A 24,379-nucleotide genomic window follows, 5' to 3' on the forward strand; every position below is an offset into this window, starting at 1 on the left:
AAGAATGAAAATGATTTTTTTTTTTTTTTTTTTTTTTTTTTTTTTTTTTTTTTTTTTTTTTTTTTTTTTTTTTTTTTTTTTTTTTTTTTTTTTTTTTTTTGGGGGGGGGGGGGGGGGGGGGGGGGGGGGGGGGGGGGGGGGGGGGGGGGGGGGGGGGGGGTGAAAGATATAATGAATGATGAATGATGATGAATGAATGAATGAATGATTGAATTATGATAATGAATGAATAAATGAAAATAATAATTAATGAATGAAATTAATGAATGAATGAATAATAAATGAAAAATGATGAATGTAATAATTAATGAATGAATGAAAAAGAATGATAATTAATGAATGATTAAATGAATGAAATGATATGAATAATGAATATGAAAAGATGGAATGAAGAATGAATGAATGATGAATGAATTAAGAATAAATGATGAATAATTGATGAATTTTTGAATGGGAAAGATGAATATAATGATGATAATATAAAGAAATGATGAATAAGAAGATGAATTAATGATAATATGGAATATGAGAATGAATGTAATGAAAAGAGAATGAATAAAAATATGAAATAATAATGATGAATATGAATGAAAGAATGAATATTAATGAATAATGAAAGAATGATGATTTAAAAATTAATGATAATATGTGAGTGAATGAAATGATATGAATGAAAGAAGATAATGATGAAGAATAATGATAATAATGAATAAATGAATTAAATATTGATGATATGGAGGATATGGATGATAGGGGAGGGAAAATATGGGTGGATATGGAGGGAAACTGGATGATATGGATGGATATGGATGATATGGAGGGAAATAGGTTGATATGGTTGGATTGGATGGATAGGATGTTATGGATGATAGGATGGATAGGGAATGGTTATGGATGGATAGGAGGGAAATTGGATGTAGGGGATGGTTTTGGGGAATGATAGGGATGATATGGATGATTTTGGATGTTTATGGATGGATTTGGATGGTTTTTGGGATGGTTATGGAGGGAATAGGGATGTTATGGATGGATATGGATGGATATGGATGATTGGATGGATATGGTTGATATGGATGTTATGGATGGATAGGGAAAATGTTATGGTTTGGGATAGGGGAATGGTTAAAGGTTGTTTAATGGATGGTTTTTGGTTTGATATGGATGATAGGGGATGGTTATTTTTTGATTTGGAGGGGATATGGAGGGATATGGATGGATATGGTTGATATGGATGGTTATGGATGTTTGGGAAATTGATATGGATGATATGGATGGATATGGATGGATATGGATGGATATGGATGATATGGATGATATGGATGATATGGATGGATATGGATGATATGGATGGATATGGATGGATATGGATGATATGGATGGATATGGATGGATATGGATGGATATGGATGGATATGGATGATATGGATGGATATGGATGATATGGATGATATGGATGATATGGATGATATGGATGGATATGGATGGATATGGATGATATGGATGATATGGATGGATATGGATGATATGGATGGATATGGATGATATGGATGGATATGGATGGATATGGATGATATGGATGGATATGGATGGATATGGATGATATGGATGGATATGGATGATATGGATGATATGGATGGATATGGATGGATATGGATGGATATGGATGATATGGATGATATGGATGGATATGGATGGATATGGATGATATGGATGGATATGGATGGATATGGATGATATGGATGATATGGATGGATATGGATGATATGGATGGATATGGATGATATGGATGATATGGATGGATATGGATGATATGGATGATATGGATGGATATGGATGATATGGATGATATGGATGATATGGATGGATATGGATGATATGGATGATATGGATGGATATGGATGATATGGATGGATATGGATGGATATGGATGATATGGATGATATGGATGGATATGGATGATATGGATGGATATGGATGATATGGATGGATATGGATGATATGGATGGATATGGATGATATGGATGATATGGATGGATATGGATGATATGGATGATATGGATGATATGGATGGATATGGATGATATGGATGGATATGGATGATATGGATGATATGGATGATATGGATGATATGGATGGATATGGATGGATATGGATGATATGGATGGATATGGATGATATGGATGGATATGGATGGATATGGATGGATATGGATGATATGGATGGATATGGATGGATATGGATGGATATGGATGATATGGATGGATATGGATGGATATGGATGATATGGATGGATATGGATGATATGGATGGATATGGATGGATATGGATGGATATGGATGGATATGGATGGATATGGATGATATGGATGGATATGGATGATATGGATGGATATGGATGGATATGGATGATATGGATGATATGGATGGATATGGATGGATATGGATGGATATGGATGATATGGATGGATATGGATGGATATGGATGGATATGGATGGATATGGATGATATGGATGATATGGATGATATGGATGGATATGGATGGATATGGATGATATGGATGGATATGGATGATATGGATGATATGGATGGATATGGATGGATATGGATGATATGGATGATATGGATGATATGGATGGATATGGATGATATGGATGGATATGGATGGATATGGATGGATATGGATGATATGGATGATATGGATGGATATGGATGATATGGATGATATGGATGGATATGGATGATATGGATGATATGGATGGATATGGATGGATATGGATGTCTAGATGCCGGTGCGTAAACGGCGGAGCAAGAGGTGGGGCCTTGGAGCCAAACATCTGGGCTCTCCAAAGGAAGACTGTTGACCCTGATCCTCAGAGCGCTTTATAAATCTGAAATATGTACTACATATGCCTCTGTCATGTTTACTAGATGAGACATGTTCTGTTTCCCTCCAACAGGTGGAGGAGGCCGACCAGATCTACCTGCTCATGAAGGAGGACTACCGCATCTCCAGGAATGTGCGTCTGGCCTGGTTCCTCAGCAAGCTGAATCAAAGCATCAGGCCGGCCTCTCCGTCTGAACTGGTAAGCTGGACCAGTGGCCTAGAACCCAGATGCTCTGATTGGCACACATTTCAGCAAACCAAAACATGCTGCGTGTCCAACCCGTCCCTCTGGCTGGACAGGTTCCATACTGAGGACAATGGGTCAAAAATTCACACATTTGTTACTTAAGTAGAAGTATAGATACTGCAGTATAAAATCACTTTGGTAAAAGTTCACGTTAGCAGTTTGAAGAACACCTGCTTGCTTCTGATGATTTCCTTTAGCTAACCAATGAGTGTTTGCGTTCTATGACTCATCCAGTGACACTAGTTTTCACTAGATGTGGGCGGAGCCAATGATCTGCATTGGATGGAGCACATGACGGGAAATAAAGATTTCGAAACATTAAACCAGGGGTAACCAATAAAAAAATCAGCGGGTCCGAATAAAGAAAATCATCAACCAGTAAAGGTCTGGAGACATTTTTAATGATCTGTTACTTTAAACAGAATTTAACACTGAAATAAAATGAGGTATTTATGCATTTATATTATACATTGAATTTTTAGATAATATAAATAGAAATTGCCAAAAATTGCATCCGGTTCTATCTCAGAGGAGTTGAAATTGTATTCCTGTATATCCATCAGTAGTTAAAGGTCAAAGGTCAGCAAACGCTACTTCTGCCTGTTACACAATGACAATTGTTGCTGTATAATCTGAAGCCTCATTTAAAGCTTTTAAACAGGCTTTTGAAAAACTTTGATAATTTGCTGCTGTAATATTATAGATTTTTTCAGAATAAAAATCTAGCAGATGTGCATAATCAAAAAATAACAGAAATACAATTCTAGAGCAGTCAGTATTATAAGAAAGCCCACAATGTTTCTGAATAAATCCATTATTGTATGAGTTAAGTTCTGATCCCTTTTTGTCTCTTTCCTTGTAAGTGTGGAATTTCCCATGCTCCTGAATGCACCATAGCTATGTGACGCTCGTGAATGCATCACACTGGTCTGTTTAGATGCGTGTTTGATTTTCTGCTGAAGGCAAAGCTTTGCAGTTTCCAAACTCTCGTCAGCTTCACTGTTTATTGTTGTGTGTGAAAAACATGAGATTAGAACAAATAAATCAGCCGTACCTCGGTTAAAGTCTTTGGAGTTAATGTTGTTCATAACACCCGTACTTTTGTAAATTGATCTGCCAAATAAGCACAATTTATTGCCCACGAGAGCAATATTTAATCGTCTGGGGAGGCCTATTTCAGCTGGGATGCACTTTTCAGCATAACACCGGACCGCGGTCCGCTAATCCGTGACCTCTGCATTAAACCGAAGTCAAGAGTTACGAATAACGATTGATTTAAATCTCTGTCTTTCCAATAATGTCTGATTCTTTCCACAGCAAACCTCTGAGAATGAGCTGGACCTGATAGCTGTCCATCCCAAGGGATGGCAGCCAGAATCCCCCCCCACCACAGACCCCTGCACGTTGATGCCGTCCACCCGGGCAACCTTTCTGGCCCGCCGGTACCGCTTCATCATAGAGCTGGACCTCAGCCCTTCCACAGGGATTGTGGTAAGACCTGGATCCGTGTTCAGGAGACGAAATGAAACCTCTGAGAGGTTATTATGGCTGAGCATGGCTCTGCTCCAGGGGTCCGCAACCCTTTATAGCCAAAGAGCCGTTTTGCTCCGAGTCCGACCAAGTCAAAGTTATTTAGAGCCGCAAAGTAGATGACGTTTTAGAAAAACAATTTGGTTGTTTTTTATTTTCTAGTATAGGAAATTAGTTGCCATCTTAAACAACCAACAGTGTATGTATTTTATCTTTTAAAATAATATTAAAACACATAAATTCCAAGCTAATTAAAAGGAAGCGACTCTAAAAACATATTTCTGTTTTTTTTTTATGTCCTTCTTATCCATCTTATAAAAAACACTAAAGCTTTTAAGACTGGTATTTATTTAGTAGTACATTATTTAGGTCTTTATATACATTTTAGCCACTTTAAGAGCCGCAGCAGAGGGTCCAAAGAGCCACATGTGGCTCTGGAGCCACAGGTTGCAGACCCACTGATATGTGAAACCTGAACTGCATGGACCTTCATGAGGGTCCAGACCAGATGAACAGGCCGAACGGTCCAGACGTGCCTCGAGGCGTCAGACCGGCTTCATGGAGTTGGGATAAACTGACAGGTTCATAATGAACTCAATCAATGGAGACTTGGTTTTGGAGAAAAAGAACGGAATCCCTCCTTTATCACTCTGTCCAGGTTGGAGACACCTCCTCAATCTGGATCCCAGCACCAATGACCCCCAGCCCACATTCATAGCCTGTGCCTTCTTAAGCCGGGCATACACTGTATGATATTTTCAACTGTTACACGTAGGGGTGTGGGAAAAAATCAGTTTGACGATATGTCGTGATTTTTCACTATTGATCTTTCAATTCCTAATATCGATTTTATAAAAAACAACATTTTTTTTCTAAAACAATGAGTGAAAATGGGCTCTCTGCACGCCCACCCTGGGGTGGTGGAGACCTTTTGCTGTGCGCCGCAGCATAGTTGAGGCGGCCACAGTAGAAGCAGCGGACTGACTCAAACCACAAACAACATGGATTCTGATGTTGTTTTTTTGTCTATGGACGGCGACGTTTTTGTCTATATATTTTATTTTGATAACTGGTTAAAATATCGCAACATAAAGTGATATTGCAATATCGTGATAATATCACTTTGAGGTCCAAGTATCGTGACATGTATCGTATCGCATCACACACGCCAATACTCACCCCTAGTTACATGCAGAAACTCAAACTGTATGACAAAACCGCATTTTTAAAGTCATAGGGAAATCATATTTAAATGTCAAATCATTTTGGCTTAAACATGTATATAAATGTTCTCTTTATCAGATGATATTGTCTCAAAAATTAGAACATTTCTATTTTAAAAAAAATCCTGTCTTAAAATCTGTGTTTTTTTCCGTTATCTTCTGCAGGCCAGTTAGTTCTACGTCAGCCTGAACACCTAAATTCGGCCAACCATATATCAACGGTCATCTGTCAATCAAATTTTTTCGGTCATAGCATCTTGATTCATGTGTCGCAGCTAATATACGCAACGGTTGAAACCAGAATCCTTTCCTTTCCCATTGAGTTGCGTCCCAGTGCACGGGGATGGACGTCTGTGTCTTCGGCAGGCGTAGAGCTAACAGAACTGGCAGCGTTGCGAGGCAAGGGCTCAAACATGAACGGCTGGAAGCCTTCTACACCAAACCAAGCTTCTGCCGCCCTGGCGTCCTCTTCCACAACATCTTCGTCCCCGCTTTCCTCCTCTAAGTAAAAAATGGATGACAGAGGAGACTCATCCACGACCTCCGACACTAAACTCTCCTCCTCTTGCATGTTTCCGCTGTCCATAGCGTTCCTTGACAGCGTCGTTTCTAAGGCACCAATTTAGTGCTACTTGGTCCCAATGGAATTTCCCATTGGGAACCTGCTAGCACTAAGTTGCTAACTGGTTAGCTAGATGCTTCCCACAAACCGGCCACAACCAAATAGCTTGTGAACCTTCCTCCACAACAGGCTCGTAGCTCTGCTTCAACAGCAGGATTTACCCACCAACACCTCACTAAGGCCGACTGAATTTAAAAGATGTTTGATTTTCTCCTGACCTTACGATTCCTGATGGGGAGGTGGTCGTGAGAGGCTGATCGCCCCTCTTTACCGCCTGTATGCTACACGCCGCAGAACGCACAATGAGGCTAAAACTCGGCCTGATTGATCAAATTCTCTCACGCCTTGAGAATCGGCCCAAAAACAGCAAAAAAAAAAACATTCAGTACATGCCCGGCTTTACTCAGCCAGATGTGGACGTCTGCTCCACAAGCTGCGATACAGGAACCTAATCCAGAGACACTGTCAGACCTGCTGTCCATCCTCCAACGTGTGGCTGGCTGTAATCACTGGGCTGGGGGGTTTGACTCTCTGTTCTGGTCGGGTGCAGGTCACTGGGACACGTTGGTTTGGGATCCAGTGGGTTCAAGGTGTTAATGTTACGTTGCTAGTTGTGCAGAATGGGATGAAATGCTAAACTGATGCTATTACAATTTACCCTGGCCAGTAAGTTGGCCAGTGAGGTGGCCAGGGCATTGCTAGGGGGGCCAGTGGCCACCCCCTAGTGGCGCCACTGGTTATAATGAACTGATCTCTTCTCTCCACTCATCTTGAAGACTCCAGGTCACCTCCTTGGGTTAACTTTGCCCAGATTTTAAAGCTGACTGAGGTGGAGTTTGTAATTCCTGTCTGCTGTGCGGCAGAGCGTGGATTCAGCCTCCGTATCATAACAGCAGTGATCAGAACTGGCTTGGATGATGAGCCTCTACAGGAATCAACCCTGAGACATTGAATTTGGCTCAGGGGAAGGCGTCTAAATTCAGCCCAACAGTGAAACTTTAAGGCATGGGAGGTAGAAACTACCATGTGATGTGTTCTGAAGGATGTTTTTGTCACCAGGGAGAAAAGAAAGCAGGTATTGATGTAGTTGATGAGGATTCTCTGTCGAACAAAGAGCTTTATAGTCTGGACCTGGTTGGTCTGATTGGGCCAGCATGGCGGCTGATCTGTGTTTGGGTTGACTTGTCTGGTTTTCCCACTGCAGGACGACAGCACAGGAGAGATGATCTTTGATGAAGTCTTTCACGCCTTGTCCAAGTGCCTGGCTGGGCTGGCTCAACCCTTCAAAGTTCCTGGAACAGATCAGCTTTTCAGGCCCAAAATCTTTATCACCATTCTGGTTTATTCCTCAATTATTGGTCTCACTTCACCCCAGGTAAGATTTTCTTCTGTTTTCCAGTCCTCCAGAGCCAGCTCGGCTAAAGTCAGCCATCTCTGAGAACATCTGAGAAACGGTGCTGTGGTGTTAACCTCAACCAGCAGACTTTCTTGGATGGTTTGTCCCGCAGGTTCTGGTGCAGGGCTGTCAGCTCGATAAAACCAATCTGAAGGAGTTCGTTCTTCAGATCTACCAACAGCTCAGAAATCTGGAGAGCAACACGGCAAAGGTTCTGCATCAGCAACGGCAACAGGTCACGCTTACTTCTTTGTTGCTCCTAGTTACCCTGGGTTAATCCTTAGTTAACCTGTGTTAATCCTTGGTTAACCTGGGTTAATATGTGGTCAATCTGGGTTAATCCCTGGTTCACCTAGGTTAATAGCTGGTTAAACTTGGTTAATCCTTGGTTACACTGAGTTAATCCCTGCTTAACCTGGGTTAATCCCTTGTTAACCTGGGTTAATGCATGGTCAACCTGGGTTAATCCCTGGTTAACCTTAGTTAATCTTTGGTTAACCTGGTTTAATCCCTGGTTAACCTGTCTTAATCCCTGGTTAACCTGAGTTACTCCCTGGTCAACCTGGGTTAATCCTTGGTTACACTGAGTTAATCCCTGGTTAACATGGGTTAATCCCTGGTTAACCTGGGTTAATCTTTGGTTACACTGAGTTAATCCCTGGTTAACATGGGTTAATCCCTGGTTAACCTGGGTTAATCTTTGGTTACACTGAGTTAATCCCTGGTTAACCTGGGTTAATATGTGGTTACCCTAGGTTAATAGCTGGTTAAACTGGGTTAATCCTTGGCTACACTGAGTTAATCCCTGGTTAACCTGGGTTAATCCCTGGTTAACTTGGGTTAATCTTTGGTTACACTGAGTTAATCCCTGGTTAACCTGGGTTAATATGTGGTTACCCTAGGTTAATAGCTGGTTAAAATGGGTTAAACCCTGGTTACACTGGGTTAATCCCTGGTTAACCTGGGTTATTATGTGGTTAACCTGGGTTGATCTTTGGTTAACCTGGGTTATTATGCGGTTAACCTGGGTTAATAGCTGGTTAAACTGGGTTAAACCCTGGTTACACTGGGTTATTCCCTGGTTAACCTGGGTTATTATGTGGTTAACCTGGGTTAATCTTTGGTTAACCTGGGTTATTATGTGGTTAACCTGGGTTAATCTTTGGTTAACCTGGGTTATTATGTGGTTAACCTGGGTTACCCCTGGGTTACTGCTTGGTTATCCCATGGTTTCCTTTGGGTAAGTTTTGGGTTTTACCTGGGTTACTTCTTGATTAAACGTAAACTACTGATGGGTTTCTCCTGAGTTAATCTGAGGTTACTCCTGGTTAATCCTGGGATAATCAGATGTAAATGTAAACCCCTCCCACCATCAGAGATGTTGCTGCTGCAGAACCATGACAGAATGATTTCTGAACAGATGGTGGAACCAGGACTGGGACTGAGCAGCAGTGTGGAGGACCAACCCCCCAGGAATCAGGGGATGTCGGTGGTGTCTGCCGATATGGGGCTGGTCAGCATGGTTCGCCAAGGGATCCTGGCCCTCCAGCTGCTGCCTTCTAACTCCAGTGCAGGTATATCAGCATCACCTGCTCCTCTGCTAGGCTGATGGAATGCTAACTGCTCTGAACTTCAAGCTACATCTCCACACTGATGGTAGTGAGCTCTGGTGAAGTATGGAGCTAGATTGTGTGATTCATACACGCACAGACAAGATTCACCGAAGCATTTCTGGTCCATCAACTACAGGATTCCTGCGGGTCCTTGAAAAGTCTTAAAAGGCATTGAATTCTTCAAAATAAAACTAAGGCCTTAATTGGTATTAAAATGTCTTAAATCAGTTTTTCGCAGGTCTTAATTTTTAAAACATCATAAATAGCATTATTTTTATTACGATTTATTTTTATAATCTAAATAAAACGATAAAATTGACAATTTTTTTTATTTTATTTTTTTTTGTAAATGGCTCGCCATTATTGGTTCCGTCCCGATAGCGGAACCAATAAAAGCGTTGTTGTTGCGGGGGGGACATTTGGGAGATGCACCATGGAAAATATGAGCAAGTGTAAATGTAACGATAATTGTCTCCAGCCAAGAGTTTTCTCCATGGCTAAAACCAGGGAACATACATGAGGCTCAGTGGATTTAGTGCAAGAAGTCATTCAAGCTCAGAACGATGGGAATTAAGGCAGTGGAGTCGCACATGCGAAGCACGAAACACAAAGCGTCAAAATGGAGTTAGAGAGAAACAGCCGGTATTTCTCAGTTTAGTTCCACCCTTGTCTCTGCAACGCCTCCACTTATCACCAAATCAAACATACTAAGAAAACCATACAAAGAAAAATAGCTGCAAAAAATACTTAGCACTGGTTATGTTGGGGCTTTAAAACTGATTTGTTTTGTTCCCTGCTAAAACAAAGTTTGTGAATTCAGTTAAATAATTGTTCAAATATATCTGTCATTTGTGTGTTTTTAGCTTTCTTCCTGTATGGGAAGCTTTTTCAAAATTTGAAACATTAGTGCAGTGGTTTATGTTAAAATAAACCTTTGGGTAAGTTGTTGCAAGCAGGTTTTTCTTGTGTTTCTTGTGAATTTGGTCTTAAATTTTTATTTCAAGTGGCATTAAAAAGCCTTAAAAAGTCTTGAATTTAACTTGCATTATGCTGTAGGAACCCTGAACTATTATAAATTAAATTATAAAGTAGCAGTGGTCTTTAAACGTATTAAGTGGATTTTTTAGACTGCCCTGACATGCCTCGATACATTACTGAATTTTTTTTAACAGGGATGATTTGCCACCAATCACAGAGCTCCCTTTTGCAAGCCAATCACAAGAAAGTAATCCACGTGGAATGATTTACCCCCAGCTCCCTCCTTCTCTGTATCGGCCCCGCCCCGCTCCAGACCGCCAGCTCAAAGCAAAGCCTACATCCTCCGCTGTTCCTCCCGTCCTGCTCCACTCCGAATTCCTCAGAGCTCCTGGAGAGCATGCGCTATATTATTATTATTTAATTGATAGGAAGAAAACCTGCAGTAATGAATGCTTGATTTAATATGACATGATTAAACCTCACCATCAGCATCAATCTCACGTTTCTGACCAAACATTATTTTTTTGTGGGTCTTTGTAATAGGACTAATCATACAAAATTGGTTTGTTCTCTCTGCATCCATGCCTGCGTTAAGAAGTTTATTTTGAAGTTGTGAGATTCACTCTTTGAAGGACTGGATTTGGTTAAACTTTAAAGCCCCTCGGTGTAAAATAAATATTTAGATGGAGATGAGAAATCTGCTTCCTGGTCCGTTGAAGAACCAATAGTTTGCATCCAATCATTTAATTAAAGGTTCTCAGTTTTTGGGAATGTATTCAAGAATTAAGCTCTAATTTGTAGTTACCGATCGGTTGTTAGGATACTTTAATTAGTCAAACCGGATCTTCTCGCTGTTCTCTTTCCTGTTTGGTGTGATTGCAATATACGGATCTTGACCTGGAGTAACGGTGGATGTGGAACAGCTCTCATTCATTAACATGACAGACTAGTACTCCGCACGATGAATGTGAGCGGGGCGGGGCAGAGGATGTGGGATCTGGGGATTAGCTAATGTTATTTAATTTATAATTATTTATTGACCAGAAACACTTTGGTGGATCTTGTCCTGTGCATGTATGAATCAGATACGTGTATTTGTGAATATTGAGACGATTTAGCTCCATGGTGAAGCCGCGCTGGCCCTGGGGCAGACTGACAGAACCATCCAGTCAGCATCCTCTCATAAGAGCTCTAACCTCCACCAGGAGGTGTCTCTGCTTTGCCCTGCGTGAATATAAGCCCAGAAACCATGGGGCTACCATCTCTTCCTCGGATAAGGTTCGGTGTGCCTGCGCACGCCCTTTGACCTTAGCTGAGGTCACCGCTGAACAGAATAGACTGGGAGGGATGTTGGTCAGAAAGCTTCTGCTGTGAAGAAAACACGGTGGATTAGATCTGGAGCCCAGATAAGATCCGGGTTTGGATTATTGTTTCCCATCCAATCAGAGCTTTGATTCACATCACCATGGTTACTGATGACATCTTCACGGATTCCTCAGAAACAACAAACTCATTGTTACTCAGACTTTTCTTTAGTTTTGTTGTTAAAAACATAATGATTATTTAAATGTTTTTATTTTTTCATTTTTCTAAAGTCTTATTTACTTTCATTTGTTGAATTTCACACATTATTCTGATTACACCAGCTAACCAGCTAACGCTAAATGGAGTTTACGGTTCAAGCAGAGGCAGCCGTGTGGAGTTTAGGACTCGGTCTCCATGGTGACATGATGGACCTTGTGTGTTTTAGGCATCATCATCATCACTGACGGTGTGACCAGCGTTCCTGATGTGGGCGTGTGCGAAACGCTGCTGAACCAGCTGAGGAGTGGAACCATCACATGTTCCTTTGTGCAGGTATGCAGAAGCTGAAATGAATAACGTGTGGATGGAACTCCTGTTATTCACTTCAGTGGTTCCTAGAACTTCTAAAAGTAGAATGGGAGGCAGATCTTTTAGTTCTCAGGCTCCTCTCCTGTGGAACCAACTACCAGTTTTAGTCCGTGAGGCAGACACCCTGTCTACTTTTAAGACTAGGCTTAAAACTTTCCTTTTTGATAAAGCTTCTAGTTAGAGTGGCTCAGGTTATCCTGATCTATCTCTATAGTTCTGCTGCTATAGGCTTAGACTGCTGGAGGACATAGGGACCCCTTTTTCATCATTCTGCTTCATTCTATCTCTATTCTCCCACTCTGCAGAATCTGTTAGTTCAATCTCTAACGTTCTGCTCTCTCTGCTTTTTCTCATAGTAGCTTCATCTGGTCTGTTCCTGTTTGGCTGTGACTCCATCCTGGAGAGAAATATCAGCTGTGCTGCTGCCATCAACACCTTTGTTTCTAGATGTTGGAGCTTGGCCTGTTTTCCAGTGTAGTCCTGTTTCTCTGACTGTGACTAACTGGATGTGCTCTCTTCATCCTCTGACATGGGAGCTGGCTCGGAGCTCGTCTGCCTGGCTGTGTGTTTCCTGGACGGGGCCGCCTGTGGAGCTGGTTGACAGTTGCCTTTTGTATCTATGCTTCTTTTTCTATGTCTGCTTCTGTCTCCTTGAACCCCAGTGGGCCTCAGCAGATGGCCACTCACACTGAGCCTGGTTCTGCTGGAGGTTTCTTCCTGTTCAAAGGGAGTTTTTCCTCTCCACTGTCGCTGCAAGCATGCTTAGTGTGAGGGATTGCTGCAGAGTCAATGAGTCGATGCAATCAGCTGGTTTTCTTACTTTGAATCAATCTGACTGGATGATCTGGTGAACTGTACCATGCGTTGAGATGACTTGCGTTGTGAATTGGAGCTATAGAAATCAACAAAGGTGTTGATGGCAGCAGCACAGCTGATATTTCTCTCCAGGATGGAGTCACAGCCAAACAGGAACAGACCAGATGAAGCTACTATGAGAAAAAGCAGAGATGTAGGAGAATAAGACTCGTCTAGTTCCTGCTGCTCACACTGATCCTGTCATTCTCCTCTACCTCTCCAGGTCGGCGGTGCTTACTCCTACGACTGCAGCTTCGGCTACATCCCTAATGTAGAGCTGATGAAGTTCATGTCTTTGGCCACCTTTGGGTCCTATTTGCCCAGCTGCCCTGAAGTAGACAAGAACAGCCATGAGATGAATGCCTACCACAGGGCCTTCCTGACCTACTCCTTCCTCAAGACCCCAGAGTCCATGAACTCCGAGTTCTTCTGCGGTGAGACGGCTTTCTTCCTGCACTGTGTAATCCACCTGAAGACAGCAGTTTCTATAGGATCGGGTTCTGTTTTACAGTTGGTTCTTTTAGTGATCTGGCTGGGTGGATTTGCAAGCAGACCTGCTATCTGTGCTCCTGCTCCACCCTGTCAGACTGGTTCTCTGTGGTTCAGCTTTTCCATTAGACAGTCACATGGAACCACTATTATTCTGAAAACCTGCGTCTGCCCTGTTATGGCCGACATCAACAATTGGTCAATATTGGTTAATAGTTTCAGCTTTGCGTTTCGTACGCACCAGAGACAGGAGCCAATGATCCAGGAGTGCTGCGTTCCAACAGATGTATTTCTAGCAATAGAGCTAAAGTAAATCCCATTCTATTTAAACCCAGTCACTCAGAACCAGCGGGAGTCCCGTCCAGTCTGATGCGCTCTCTGCCAATCATCAAACTTTGTTCAACCTGAACCGTTGTGATTGAGATGAGAAGTCCCTTCCTTATCATCCCCTCTACCGAAATCACACATCCTCTGTATCCAATCCGCCCCGGTCTGTTCCTTTGCCTTCTGCTCTGTTTGGTGCCATTGCAATTATAGATCATGACCTGTCAGGCTTCCAGTGGAAGGAGCAAAAAGTAGCTCAGCTCTTTATATTGATGCTGAAGGATGGAGAAGACGTACATGGACGGAGACATTAGGAGTATTAGCGGTAGCCTCGTGAGACCATCCTGATCTCGCGAGCTTTCAAGGTTTCACTCGCTAATCAGTCTGGAGACTCTCTGTTAAAGAAAATTTGGAGCCGTTCACCAAAGGAACGTCCAATCAGCGTTGGCTTTGAGGCGGGTTGAGGTGTGACGCAACGAGAAGCGCGACAGCTCAGTCTAAAGAACATGGCGGCTTCAGCCGATGAAACTAGCGTTAGCGTGGCTATCGAGCAAGTTTTATCAGAATTACAGAGTATTTCTTCACTGAAAGAAGAGCAAAACACTGCTCTGGAGGCTTTTCTCAGAGGAAAAGATGTTTTTGCTCTTCTCCCGACTGGTTTCACCAAGAGTTTGATCTATCAATTGGCTCCTCTTCGTCATCGCTCTGTTACGTCATATGCTTCGTTGATCTGATTGGTTTATTTGGCCCGTCTATCACCAACATAGGCCAATCAGCTAACCAGTATTTTCGCCCCTTCCCAAAATTACTTCAACGGAAGGTTTCCAGATGGATATGCGGAGCAGTGTTCGCTACAGTGTTGTTTTACCTGTCAACATGAGCCTGTAGCATCAGCTTGTTCAGCTAGAGGCGAGTTCTGGCCAGAACCTATCAGGATGTTTAGTCGTCCTTTAAACTGTGGAGATAAACTCTTTAGGGTCGGTCTTATTGTAATGAGGCATCATTCATGTCGTTTTAGTTTCCCAAGACAAACTCTTCAATGAGCACCTGGTGTCGGCCAGCGGTAACCCCGCCCTGGTGATGAGGAGAAAGAAGCACACAGAGAAAGAGGTCCACGCTCATCTGATCAGTGCCGTGTCCGTGAGGCTGAGGGAAGGCTACACCGTCAGAGACATCAGCCTCACCAAAGGTAAAGCTCTGCCCTCAGGAGAGAACCTGAAAGAGATGTCAGAGTCCATCATGTCTTCTTTTGTTTAGGTGGAACCCAGCTGGAGGTGAAGCTGGCTTTGCTGTGGAAACACAACATGCATATAGAGTACCTAGCAGCCGCCACCTGGCCATTAGACCCATCCAACAGGAGCACTAAGGTGGAGGTAACCATGGAAGGCAGCTACGACATCCTGCACGATATCAGCTGCACGCAGCGGAAGCCCATCACCAGCCCGTACCGCACCTCCGTCATCCGCCGCTTCTGGAACACGCTTCAGAGGTACGTTTCCACTGAGACACACCTCAGCACTGCGGGGGATTGTCTTAGGCAGGGACGTAACGTGTCCATGTGTGTCATTCTCAGCATCAACCAAACTGACCAGATGTTGGTGCATCTGCAGTCGTTCAATTCCATCCCGGAGAATTACACCATTCCAGAGAGCACCAAAAACGGAGTCCCTCTGTTCTACATCCCTCCTGGCTCCACCACCCCGGTAGGGAGCTCGCCGTATCCCCTCAGGACTCGTCGCCTCGCTTTCCCTTATCTGATAGTGTTCATGATAACCTTCTGCTTGAGGCCCCTGGAACCAGGACAGTGGCCATTTTTAGTGACTGTAGGGCCTTTTAGTAGTTCTTAAAGTATGCCCATCATAAAAAAAGACCAACTTCTTTCTAGACTAAATAAATAGACTTGTGTTCAGACAGAGAGGCTGATGGTTCGCCCCCCCCCCCCCCCCCCCCCCCCAGGCTCTAATGCCCCTTTTCCTCTGAACTCAGAGCTGTTCAGTACAGTTCTACTCACTCTGCAGCGTTTCCATTCCTGCCTGACTGCTGTTCCATCTATACAGAGTTGTGCTGAAAACAGGAAGTGGGGCAACTGTCGGTCACTGATGGGGTCAATAGGCACACCACTTTCTGATAAGAACTATGTTCAGACATGAAATCATCTAGCTCTGGGTTTATTGCGTTAACACTAAATAGTAAAGGAGAGACTTGGTTTAAAGTAGAATTACTCAACGCCAGTCGCGTCTTGCATGCCAAATGGGACGATGCTTTTTAATTAACAGCCGTCTTTAGTCAAATATACGTCTTCAATAAACGTGTCACAGATTTATATGATTTTGAGGGCTGGGCTTGTTTCCTAAACATCTCACCATTCCAGACCCCCCCATTCCAGACCCCCCCATTCCAGACCCCGTCTCAGATATTAGGCCCCGTCCACACGAAGTCAAAACGAACACGAAATGCTAATATTTTCCAGAACGTTTGTCGTAAAGACGGAGACATAAAATAAATGTGATCGTCCACACGAATGCATGAAAACGCTGCAAAATGTATGCCAGGCCTGTAAGTGGCGCTGTGGTGCCAAAGCAAAAATAGGCGACGAAATGTTGGGCATGCGCACTAATATTTATACATGGTTGCCCTGCGGGTCCATTTTCGTGGTTCAGTCAAATTCAGGTGCTGAACTATGTGGTCGATATTGCTCTGTTCTTCCTGGAGATATTCCAGAAGAAGAAGATTCTGTTGTAAGCCCGACAGCAGGGTGAGTAGCATGAGCAGCAACCATTCAACACAGTACGGCGCCATAGTTGTTGTGATACTGTGTCGCGCATGCGTGTTTAGAGGCGACGCTATGACGCATGCGTGTAAAAAAAAAAAAATGCGGTTAGAGCTTAAAGATGGAAACGCGAAAACGGCGTTTCAAAATCTTCCCACTCTGAAGGCTGAATAAAAAAAAGATCGTTTACAGACCCCCGAAACGCCGGCTTCGTATGGATGAGAGGCTGGTTTGGTGAAAAATTTGTGAGTTTAGGCCAGGGTTTGGCTTCGTGTGGACGGGGCCTAAGATTTATAGTCACAACACTTCTGAGCAATCTGAACAATCTGAGCTTAAATATCAGCCAAGCCCATTTATACAGTGACAGATAAAAGCTTCCCATAAACCAGACATTACCGCCACATATCTGACTCAATAACCATTAAAACAACTATATTCATTCATTTCAGACCGAACTATTCACAGACTTGGATTATATTAAACTCCGTTTCCCTTTCTCTTTTGAGAACGGATACAATAAACTAAAAGCGAACAGAGTAAAGTATTGTAGTATTAGCATGCAGTAGCATTAGCTTCCTGCCACCTGTCCTCTGGCTGTCGCTCCAGCATCCGCTTCACGGTGACTGGATGTGACCTAGAGGGAAGAACCACAGGGGACTCGTTCATTCAAAAACAGGTTCTGACATCTGGTTCTGGACAGAAAGAAGTACCTTGGGAACCAACCGTCATCCAGCTGCTGCTCCTGGAGTGGTTGCTGGTTCTGGCCAAGTTAGGACTTGGTCCGGTGGACGCATGTCATTTTGGATCAATGTGTCTCATTCAGCAAAATCAAGTGCTGCCATGTTAAACGACGGTGTCTTCAGTCAGAGGCTTCTCCAGAGCCACTGCAGGAGATCCTCTTAGCATCAACTTCTACTTAACGTTTGTTGAAAAAACTAACTAATAGACATTTAATGTTCTCTTGAAGCTAGTGTTGAGTTGAACACAAAAGAGGAACCAGCATTTCCAACGCATGGTTTCCAACCATGCTGCTTCTAATTTGGTGCCTGTAGGCGCACCTTTGCATCGAGCGGTTGTTAAATGTTGCGGTTTCTGGACTGTGGAGTGGCCGGTCTACCAACCGTTGAAATGGGGTTTAACTGTAATAGAAAACAAACCAGACCCAAGCTGATACAATTGGAAAGGAGGCGGAGTCTGTCCTCCAACCAAAGCAGCCTCTCCTCTCTGATCAGATCTCCTATAATTGTTGATATCCTCTTCCTTCAGGTTCTGTCTTTGCAGCACGGTGGATCCAAAGACCCGTCTCAGTCCCAGTTTGCATCCTACTGGAAACCCATCCTCTCCATGGACACCAACTTCTGGCAGAGATGGTTTCACATGCACCGCATCGCCATCATCCTTGAACATGACTTGTAAGGAACAGTCCCTTTCTGTTCAAATGACTGAAACGGTGATACGGATCTATAGCTATAGGTTTATGTGGACATGTATGATTCAGAATCTCAACATCAAAGCGGTGCCATCTAAAGGCTAAACTAGGTAGAAGCTTAGATGAAGACTTGCCCTACATGGCTGATAAGGCTTAAAGGGGAACGCCGTTTTTTTTACATTGGGCCCTTGATTTTACGTTATTCCATCATGTTCTACTCACCCATATGAGTTTAGTGTCATCTGCAGCCGTTCTGAAGATATTCCGTTAGGATATATCCAGTAACGTCTTCCTATGGGCAACGACTTGAAGGCACAAACTGAACTAGGGCCGGATAGTTTTACCAAAGTCCTGAATCGATTCGATTTTGATTCATGCAGTTCTAAATTGATTAATTGCGATTCGATCTGTTTTTACAATAGTAAAAGTGGTTCAAATGTGTTTCAAAATACTCATGTATTTTATTTTTTTCCGGTCATATTAAACACAAGGTGCAAACTTGTAAATCGGACAGTTTAAACTTGAGATGTGAATAAAACTGTCTCAAAAGTGCAAACTTGTTTGTGAAAAGTGAAAAAGTGAAGACTCACTCGTGCAAGCAGACGTGACACAGCAGACATGCATGAGCTGCATTATCTTCACAGCACAAACTATATTTGCAGCGTTGTCTGTAACAACTACAGGGTGCTTGCTGGTCAGCCCCCATGTCTTCAGTCAACCGATTGGCTATATTTGAAGTCATCTTGAGTTTGTCTTTCCTGCTCATTTGAATGTGAATGTTACGCTCGTCACTATAAAACTAATTGATTTCATTCCCTAGACATCGATTCTGCAAAAATGTAAAGGAATCGATTCGATATCGATTAAATCGATTTTTTTTTACCCAGCCCTAAACTAAACTGTTCATCATTTATTCTTTATGGTACGCCAGCATTCAGAACATGGAGGACAATCACTGTCACCCAGACATCCGCCGTTAGATTTTTTATATTTCTATTTTTTAAAAACAAAGCAGTGCATGTATGACTGATGCCATCCGCGTGTTATTTAACCAATGTGTATTACACCAGGCGGCTATGCTCTACCTCTTATGTATATTCGGCGAGTTAATCTAAATCGTTCAATTCCATTTGGAGAGGGAGATCATCTGTGGTAGCAGCACTAGACATCTTCCAGGCATGTGAGGAAAACTAGCAGCAGTTCAGCAGACAGGATGAATGAACGGTAGCCGGCGCACGCGGATGACGTCACACACACTCCGCTTTGTTTTAAAAGATAGAAATATAAAAATTAAACTGTGGATGTCTGTGGGACAGTGATTGGCCTCCATGTTCTGAATGCTGGCGTACAATAAAGAATAAATGATGAACAGTTTAGTTTGTGCCTTCAAGTCGTTGCCCATAGGAAGATGTTACTGGATATAACCTAACGGAATATCTTCAGAACGGCTCCAAATGACACTAAACTCATATGGGTGAGTAGAACATGATGGAATAACGGAAAATCAAGGGTCCAATGTGATAAAAAACGGTGTTCCCCTTTAAGGGCTGGTTATACTCTTGCAGCAGTGTGTCGCAGTGAGCTTGACGCAGACATTTTGATTTATGCTCAATATTGAAGCGTGGTCTGTGCTATACGCTGTGGGTCTAGATACGGCCGAGGCGGCGAGGAAGTGGGGGCGAATTTAGTCCAACAACGGAGGGACATGTCAGCGAAAAAGAGCGGGGATCCAGGTGGAAAAAGGGTCCCAGCGTTCTCGTTCACCTCGATCTTCTAGCTGGTCCAACTTCACGATTTGTTTCGGTCATAAGAACAAAACAACCTCCTGTCTGCGGTCACTCACAATTTTGGAGAGGTGCAGCGGAGTGTCTGTGGAGGGGGCGGGGACGGCTTTTTGTTCACTGCGACACCTACACAGCGGACCTGGTTTCGAAGTATAAATCAGCCTTTAGATCTACAATAAGTAGAAGGACCATTCCTCTAATCAGTTTGTCAATTACTTCATAACCATTGCTTTTAGTCGACCTGCACAGGACATCATTCATCCGCTTTTTGCATCTCTAGATAAGTGTAAGGGATCTATTTCAGTTCAATTCAGTTTATTTATATAGTGCTAATTCACAACACAAGTCACCTCAAGGCACTTTACAGTACAACCAGATCATACAGTCAAATTGAGGTCATGATAATCTCTGTCTGGGTTCTGTTCTATCATTCCTACAGGCAGAGAAGGGATAGGACAACCCATCAGAATCAGAAAATTCTCTTGCCTGTTTTACATGTAGCTGGGATTAGATTTGGTGGTGAGATGCTACCCACAGACAAGTACAACATACAGGTGGCAGCCGCAATCGTAGCTACTGTCCTCTGGTGCATGGAGGTGTACAGTTCTTAGAAAGAAGGAGCATTGCAGCCAATCAGCATCTCTGCAGAGTCAATGATCCATTGCAGCCTGACCTGGTCGCTGCTGGGGGAAGCAGCTACTTGACAGTGAGGAGGAGAGGATGGACTAGACGGCGATGGTGGAGTAGAACGTCACCATCATTGTGGATAGCTCACATTGCAGCTTCTACCTCCTGTTCCTTTTGTTTTTGTAGGATCAACAGTAGAACTCTATCTGGACACCCTTCAGCCTCACAAACACCATGGCACTGCAGACAGGCACGTTAATAATCCTTGTTTAGTTATGACTCCCGGAATAGGACTAGGAAAACAAAGGTTACTAAGGTCTTGAGCAGCTGAATCTCTGGTATAGAACCTAAAACATCTGAAGCCGAGCAGAGTAGAAAAGAGGAAATAATGGATCGTTGTTGGACTCAGCAAGGTTTGCTGTGTTTATATATGCTCTGTCACTCAAAGGATTGTGGGAAATCATACAGCTCCAAGCGGCAGCTAGAAATGCTTGGATCTCTCTATGCTAGCTGCAATGAAGCTACCTCTTTCCTCGCTGCCACTCTTAGTACTATTCCAGGGACGGACTTTTGCTGTGGCTGAAGTGCCCTTACCAGTTTGAGGTCGAGTTATTTTCTGTGGCAAGCTGTGCTTCTGCAACTGCCACATAAATTAATTCCTCCGTTTTAGGTGAAGGGGTGAAGTTCACCTCCCATCCAGGAAGTGAAAGAACTTCATGGTGGACCTAGCCAACTGGTAAGAGTCAAAGGGGTGACTGGTTCTAGATAAAGGGGGCTTGGGGATGGCGACTTGTTGAGTGTCTGTAGCACTGGTTAAACTCATTTGCAGGTCAAGAGATGTTGATGGAGATGGGGGTCCTGGGCTTGTAATTTCGGATGTGTTGGAAATTGCTGTGGCGTTGTTAGGGGGAGAACTGTTCTTAAGATCTCACACCTCCTGCACTTTAATAACCTGAACAAGTCCGGCCCCACTCCATTCCTCCTCCCTTTTCACAGTTAGCTGTTGAAGTTTAACTGCGAACTAGGGCTCATTGTCGTTTAAACTCGACCTGCTGCGAGTAGCAGTCCCGTGTTTAAGCTTTATGTATCTACGTAGGTAGTAGGAATGTAGGTAGGATGGGGCTAAGTCTACATGCCTCTCTGTCGCCTCACTCTCTCTGTGCTCTCTGTCCTCTCATTCTTTGGTCTCTGTGGTCTCACTGTCGTTTCCTCACTCTTTCTCTCTGTCCTCTCTGTCGTCTCTCTCGGTCCTCTAACTCTGTCCTCTCACTCCGTGGTCTCTGTGGTCTCACTCTGGCATCTTTCTGTCATCTCCCTCTGTCGCCTCACTCTGTCGCCTCACTCTGGCGTCTCACTCTGGCGCCTCACTCTTTCTCTCTTTCTCTCTGTCGTCTCTCTCGGTCCTCTAATTCTGTCCTCTCACTCCGTAGTCTCTGTGGTCTCACTCTGGCGTCTCTCTGTCGTCTCACTCTGTCGTCTCACTCTGTCGCGAGTGACTCTGGCGCGTCACTCTTTCTCTCTGTCCTCTCTGTTGTCTCTCTCGGTCCTCTAACTCTGTCCTCTCACTCCGTGGTCTCACTCTGGCGTCTCTCTGTCGTCTCACTCTGTCGTCTCACTCTGGCGCCTCACTCTTTCTCTCTGTCCTCTCTGTTGTCTCTCTCGGTCCTCTAACTCTGTCCTCTCACTCCGTGGTCTCACTCTGGCGTCTCTCTGTCGTCTCTATCTGTCGTCTCTATCTGTCGTCTCTCTGTCGTCTCTGTTGTCTCACTCTGGCCTCTTAATCTGGCGTCTCACTCTGTCTTTCTCTGGTCTCTGCTTCATGTTGTGGAAATGAATCTGAGTCCTAAAGTTCTTTCCTTGTTTGCAGTGTTCCTGGTTTTGTTCTTTTTAGTCATCCTCACTAACCCTCCCCCCCTCCCCCCTAGGCCTGTCCCTAAACATCTGCACACAGCTGGTAACAACGGCCGCTACAGCACCATCCAGTGCCGGATCTCCCACTCTGCCCTCACATCCCTGTTGAGGGACTGCAGCAGCTTTGTGTTGGTAGAAGGTTACTCTTACGTCAAGCTCATTTACGGGTGAAGAAGATGTTTCTGTCCTTCCAATGAAACCAGGTCCTTGTTCTTCAGGACATAATGCCGACTCTCTCAACTTTGTCTCTGCAGTCAGTCGGATCAGGTCCCCTCGTCGTTTTACCTGGTCCGCCTGATCTCCAAGACTCCCTGCATGGTTTTGCGTCTGGGCTTCCCTATTGGGACACCGGCAAGCATTCGAAACAAGGTACTCAAAGAAAGAAGCAGTTTTTAACTGGTTCTGGGAAGGAACCAGTTAGAACTATCCCTGATGCCAGTAAACTAGCTTCAACAGAAGACTTAGAGCAACATTTCCGAGAAAAAGAATAATAAAAGTTATGTATGTAACTACGGTTCTATGAATCCCGGATGACCGTCAGAGGGCGGTCAATGTTCCCTTCGGGCATGCGCAGTTTGAGTAATTATACCAACAGAGTCACACCTGTGTGAGCGGATGACCACTCAGAGGCTATATAGCCTGGTGTCATGCTTTGCCCTGTTCCCGGCCAGCACCCTGCATTGTACGCATTACACAGGAGGTCATCTGTAACCCGACACTGAGTCCACGAGCACCAGACATCAGGACGCAGGGCTTCATATGGTGACAGAATCAATGAAGCAACAGGGGGTTCAATTGCTTGTATACGGTCCAGGGAGGCCTTCACCAACTTGTGCATTGCAGCTAACATGCGACCATCTGAGGAGAGACGTGACAATGCTCTCGGTTCCCGCCAACAGGCGTGGAACTCCTTCAGGTACTCCTCTGATGGAGGAACAAAAAAAGGGAGTAGGAGCTCTTCCACGTCTGAAAAAAGCACTACCGGAGTTGGATACCTCCCCTTGTGGGAGTTCCAGCTACAGCTGCCTCGGGGCCATAGACATGAACTCCCGGATGGAACTGTCACCTGCCTCTTCAACAGCACTCTGAGATGAAAATGAAGCAGTCTCAGAGGCTTGAGAGGACCCTGTCTCCTCTTCATCTCTAAAATGAGAAGCAGAAGGAGGCAGAGATATTATGTCATCCTCTGCAACCAGTTCGGGCATGTGTGGGGAAAAGAGCCTGGCAACTGGAAGCGAGGCATCAGATTGGCGTGTCTGTAACAAGGACTTCATCTCTGCCAACTCTGCTGAAAACTGCTCCACCCTTGTGGACAGGCCCTGGTCAGGTTTGGCCCGCTTCCTCCAGGGAAGGGGCACAGATGCTGTGGTCCCAACATGCCGCTTAGAACGCTTGGGGGGGAACCACCTGCCCAGAGGGCGGAAGGTCAGAGCCCTCCTGGGGGCACGACTGGGCCAACCGAGCCACCCTCACTGCATCGGGCATAAAACTGCAGTTCATGCAGGGGTTCTCTGACAGCGCCTCCAAAAGGTGCTCAAGTCCAAGGCAGGTAGGGCACAGATCCATGTCGAAGGCCGACAAGGATTTTTAAAAAAATGTCTAAAATCGGGAGAGGGGGCGCAAACGCAGCCGTCACCATTTATAGCAGAGAAACGAAAGAGGCTGCAAACACAAGGAGGCCGATACTGGGAGAGGGGGGCGAGAACCACTACCGTCACCATAATTTTCTACAACTGAATAAAAACAAAACTGAAGTAATAATCTTTGGACCAATAGAGGTGAGATTTAAAGTTAGCACAGAGCT

General features: G+C 44.0%; 1 protein-coding gene across 1 annotated transcript in view; it reads left to right on the plus strand.

The window, feature by feature from the left end:
* The first annotated feature begins 2,783 nt into the window (after nt 1-2,783).
* Nucleotides 2,784-24,379, plus strand: part of szt2 (SZT2 subunit of KICSTOR complex) — a 125,455-nt gene continuing 103,859 nt past the window's right edge. Inside the window, exons 1-14 of the mRNA XM_038268121.1 lie at nt 2,784-2,789; nt 2,958-3,083; nt 4,449-4,622; nt 7,711-7,881; nt 8,015-8,137; nt 9,323-9,476; nt 12,244-12,350; nt 13,465-13,675; nt 15,073-15,243; nt 15,312-15,543; nt 15,628-15,757; nt 18,091-18,236; nt 22,590-22,742; nt 22,830-22,944. Coding sequence (XP_038124049.1) covers nt 2,784-2,789; nt 2,958-3,083; nt 4,449-4,622; nt 7,711-7,881; nt 8,015-8,137; nt 9,323-9,476; nt 12,244-12,350; nt 13,465-13,675; nt 15,073-15,243; nt 15,312-15,543; nt 15,628-15,757; nt 18,091-18,236; nt 22,590-22,742; nt 22,830-22,944 — 2,019 coding nt within the window. The remainder of the gene's footprint in view (nt 2,790-2,957; nt 3,084-4,448; nt 4,623-7,710; nt 7,882-8,014; nt 8,138-9,322; nt 9,477-12,243; nt 12,351-13,464; nt 13,676-15,072; nt 15,244-15,311; nt 15,544-15,627; nt 15,758-18,090; nt 18,237-22,589; nt 22,743-22,829; nt 22,945-24,379) is intronic.

Source organism: Cyprinodon tularosa, unplaced genomic scaffold (assembly GCF_016077235.1).
Source record: "Cyprinodon tularosa strain WSP-4 unplaced genomic scaffold, ASM1607723v1 ctg693, whole genome shotgun sequence".
Classification (NCBI taxonomy): Eukaryota; Metazoa; Chordata; class Actinopteri; order Cyprinodontiformes; family Cyprinodontidae; genus Cyprinodon; species Cyprinodon tularosa.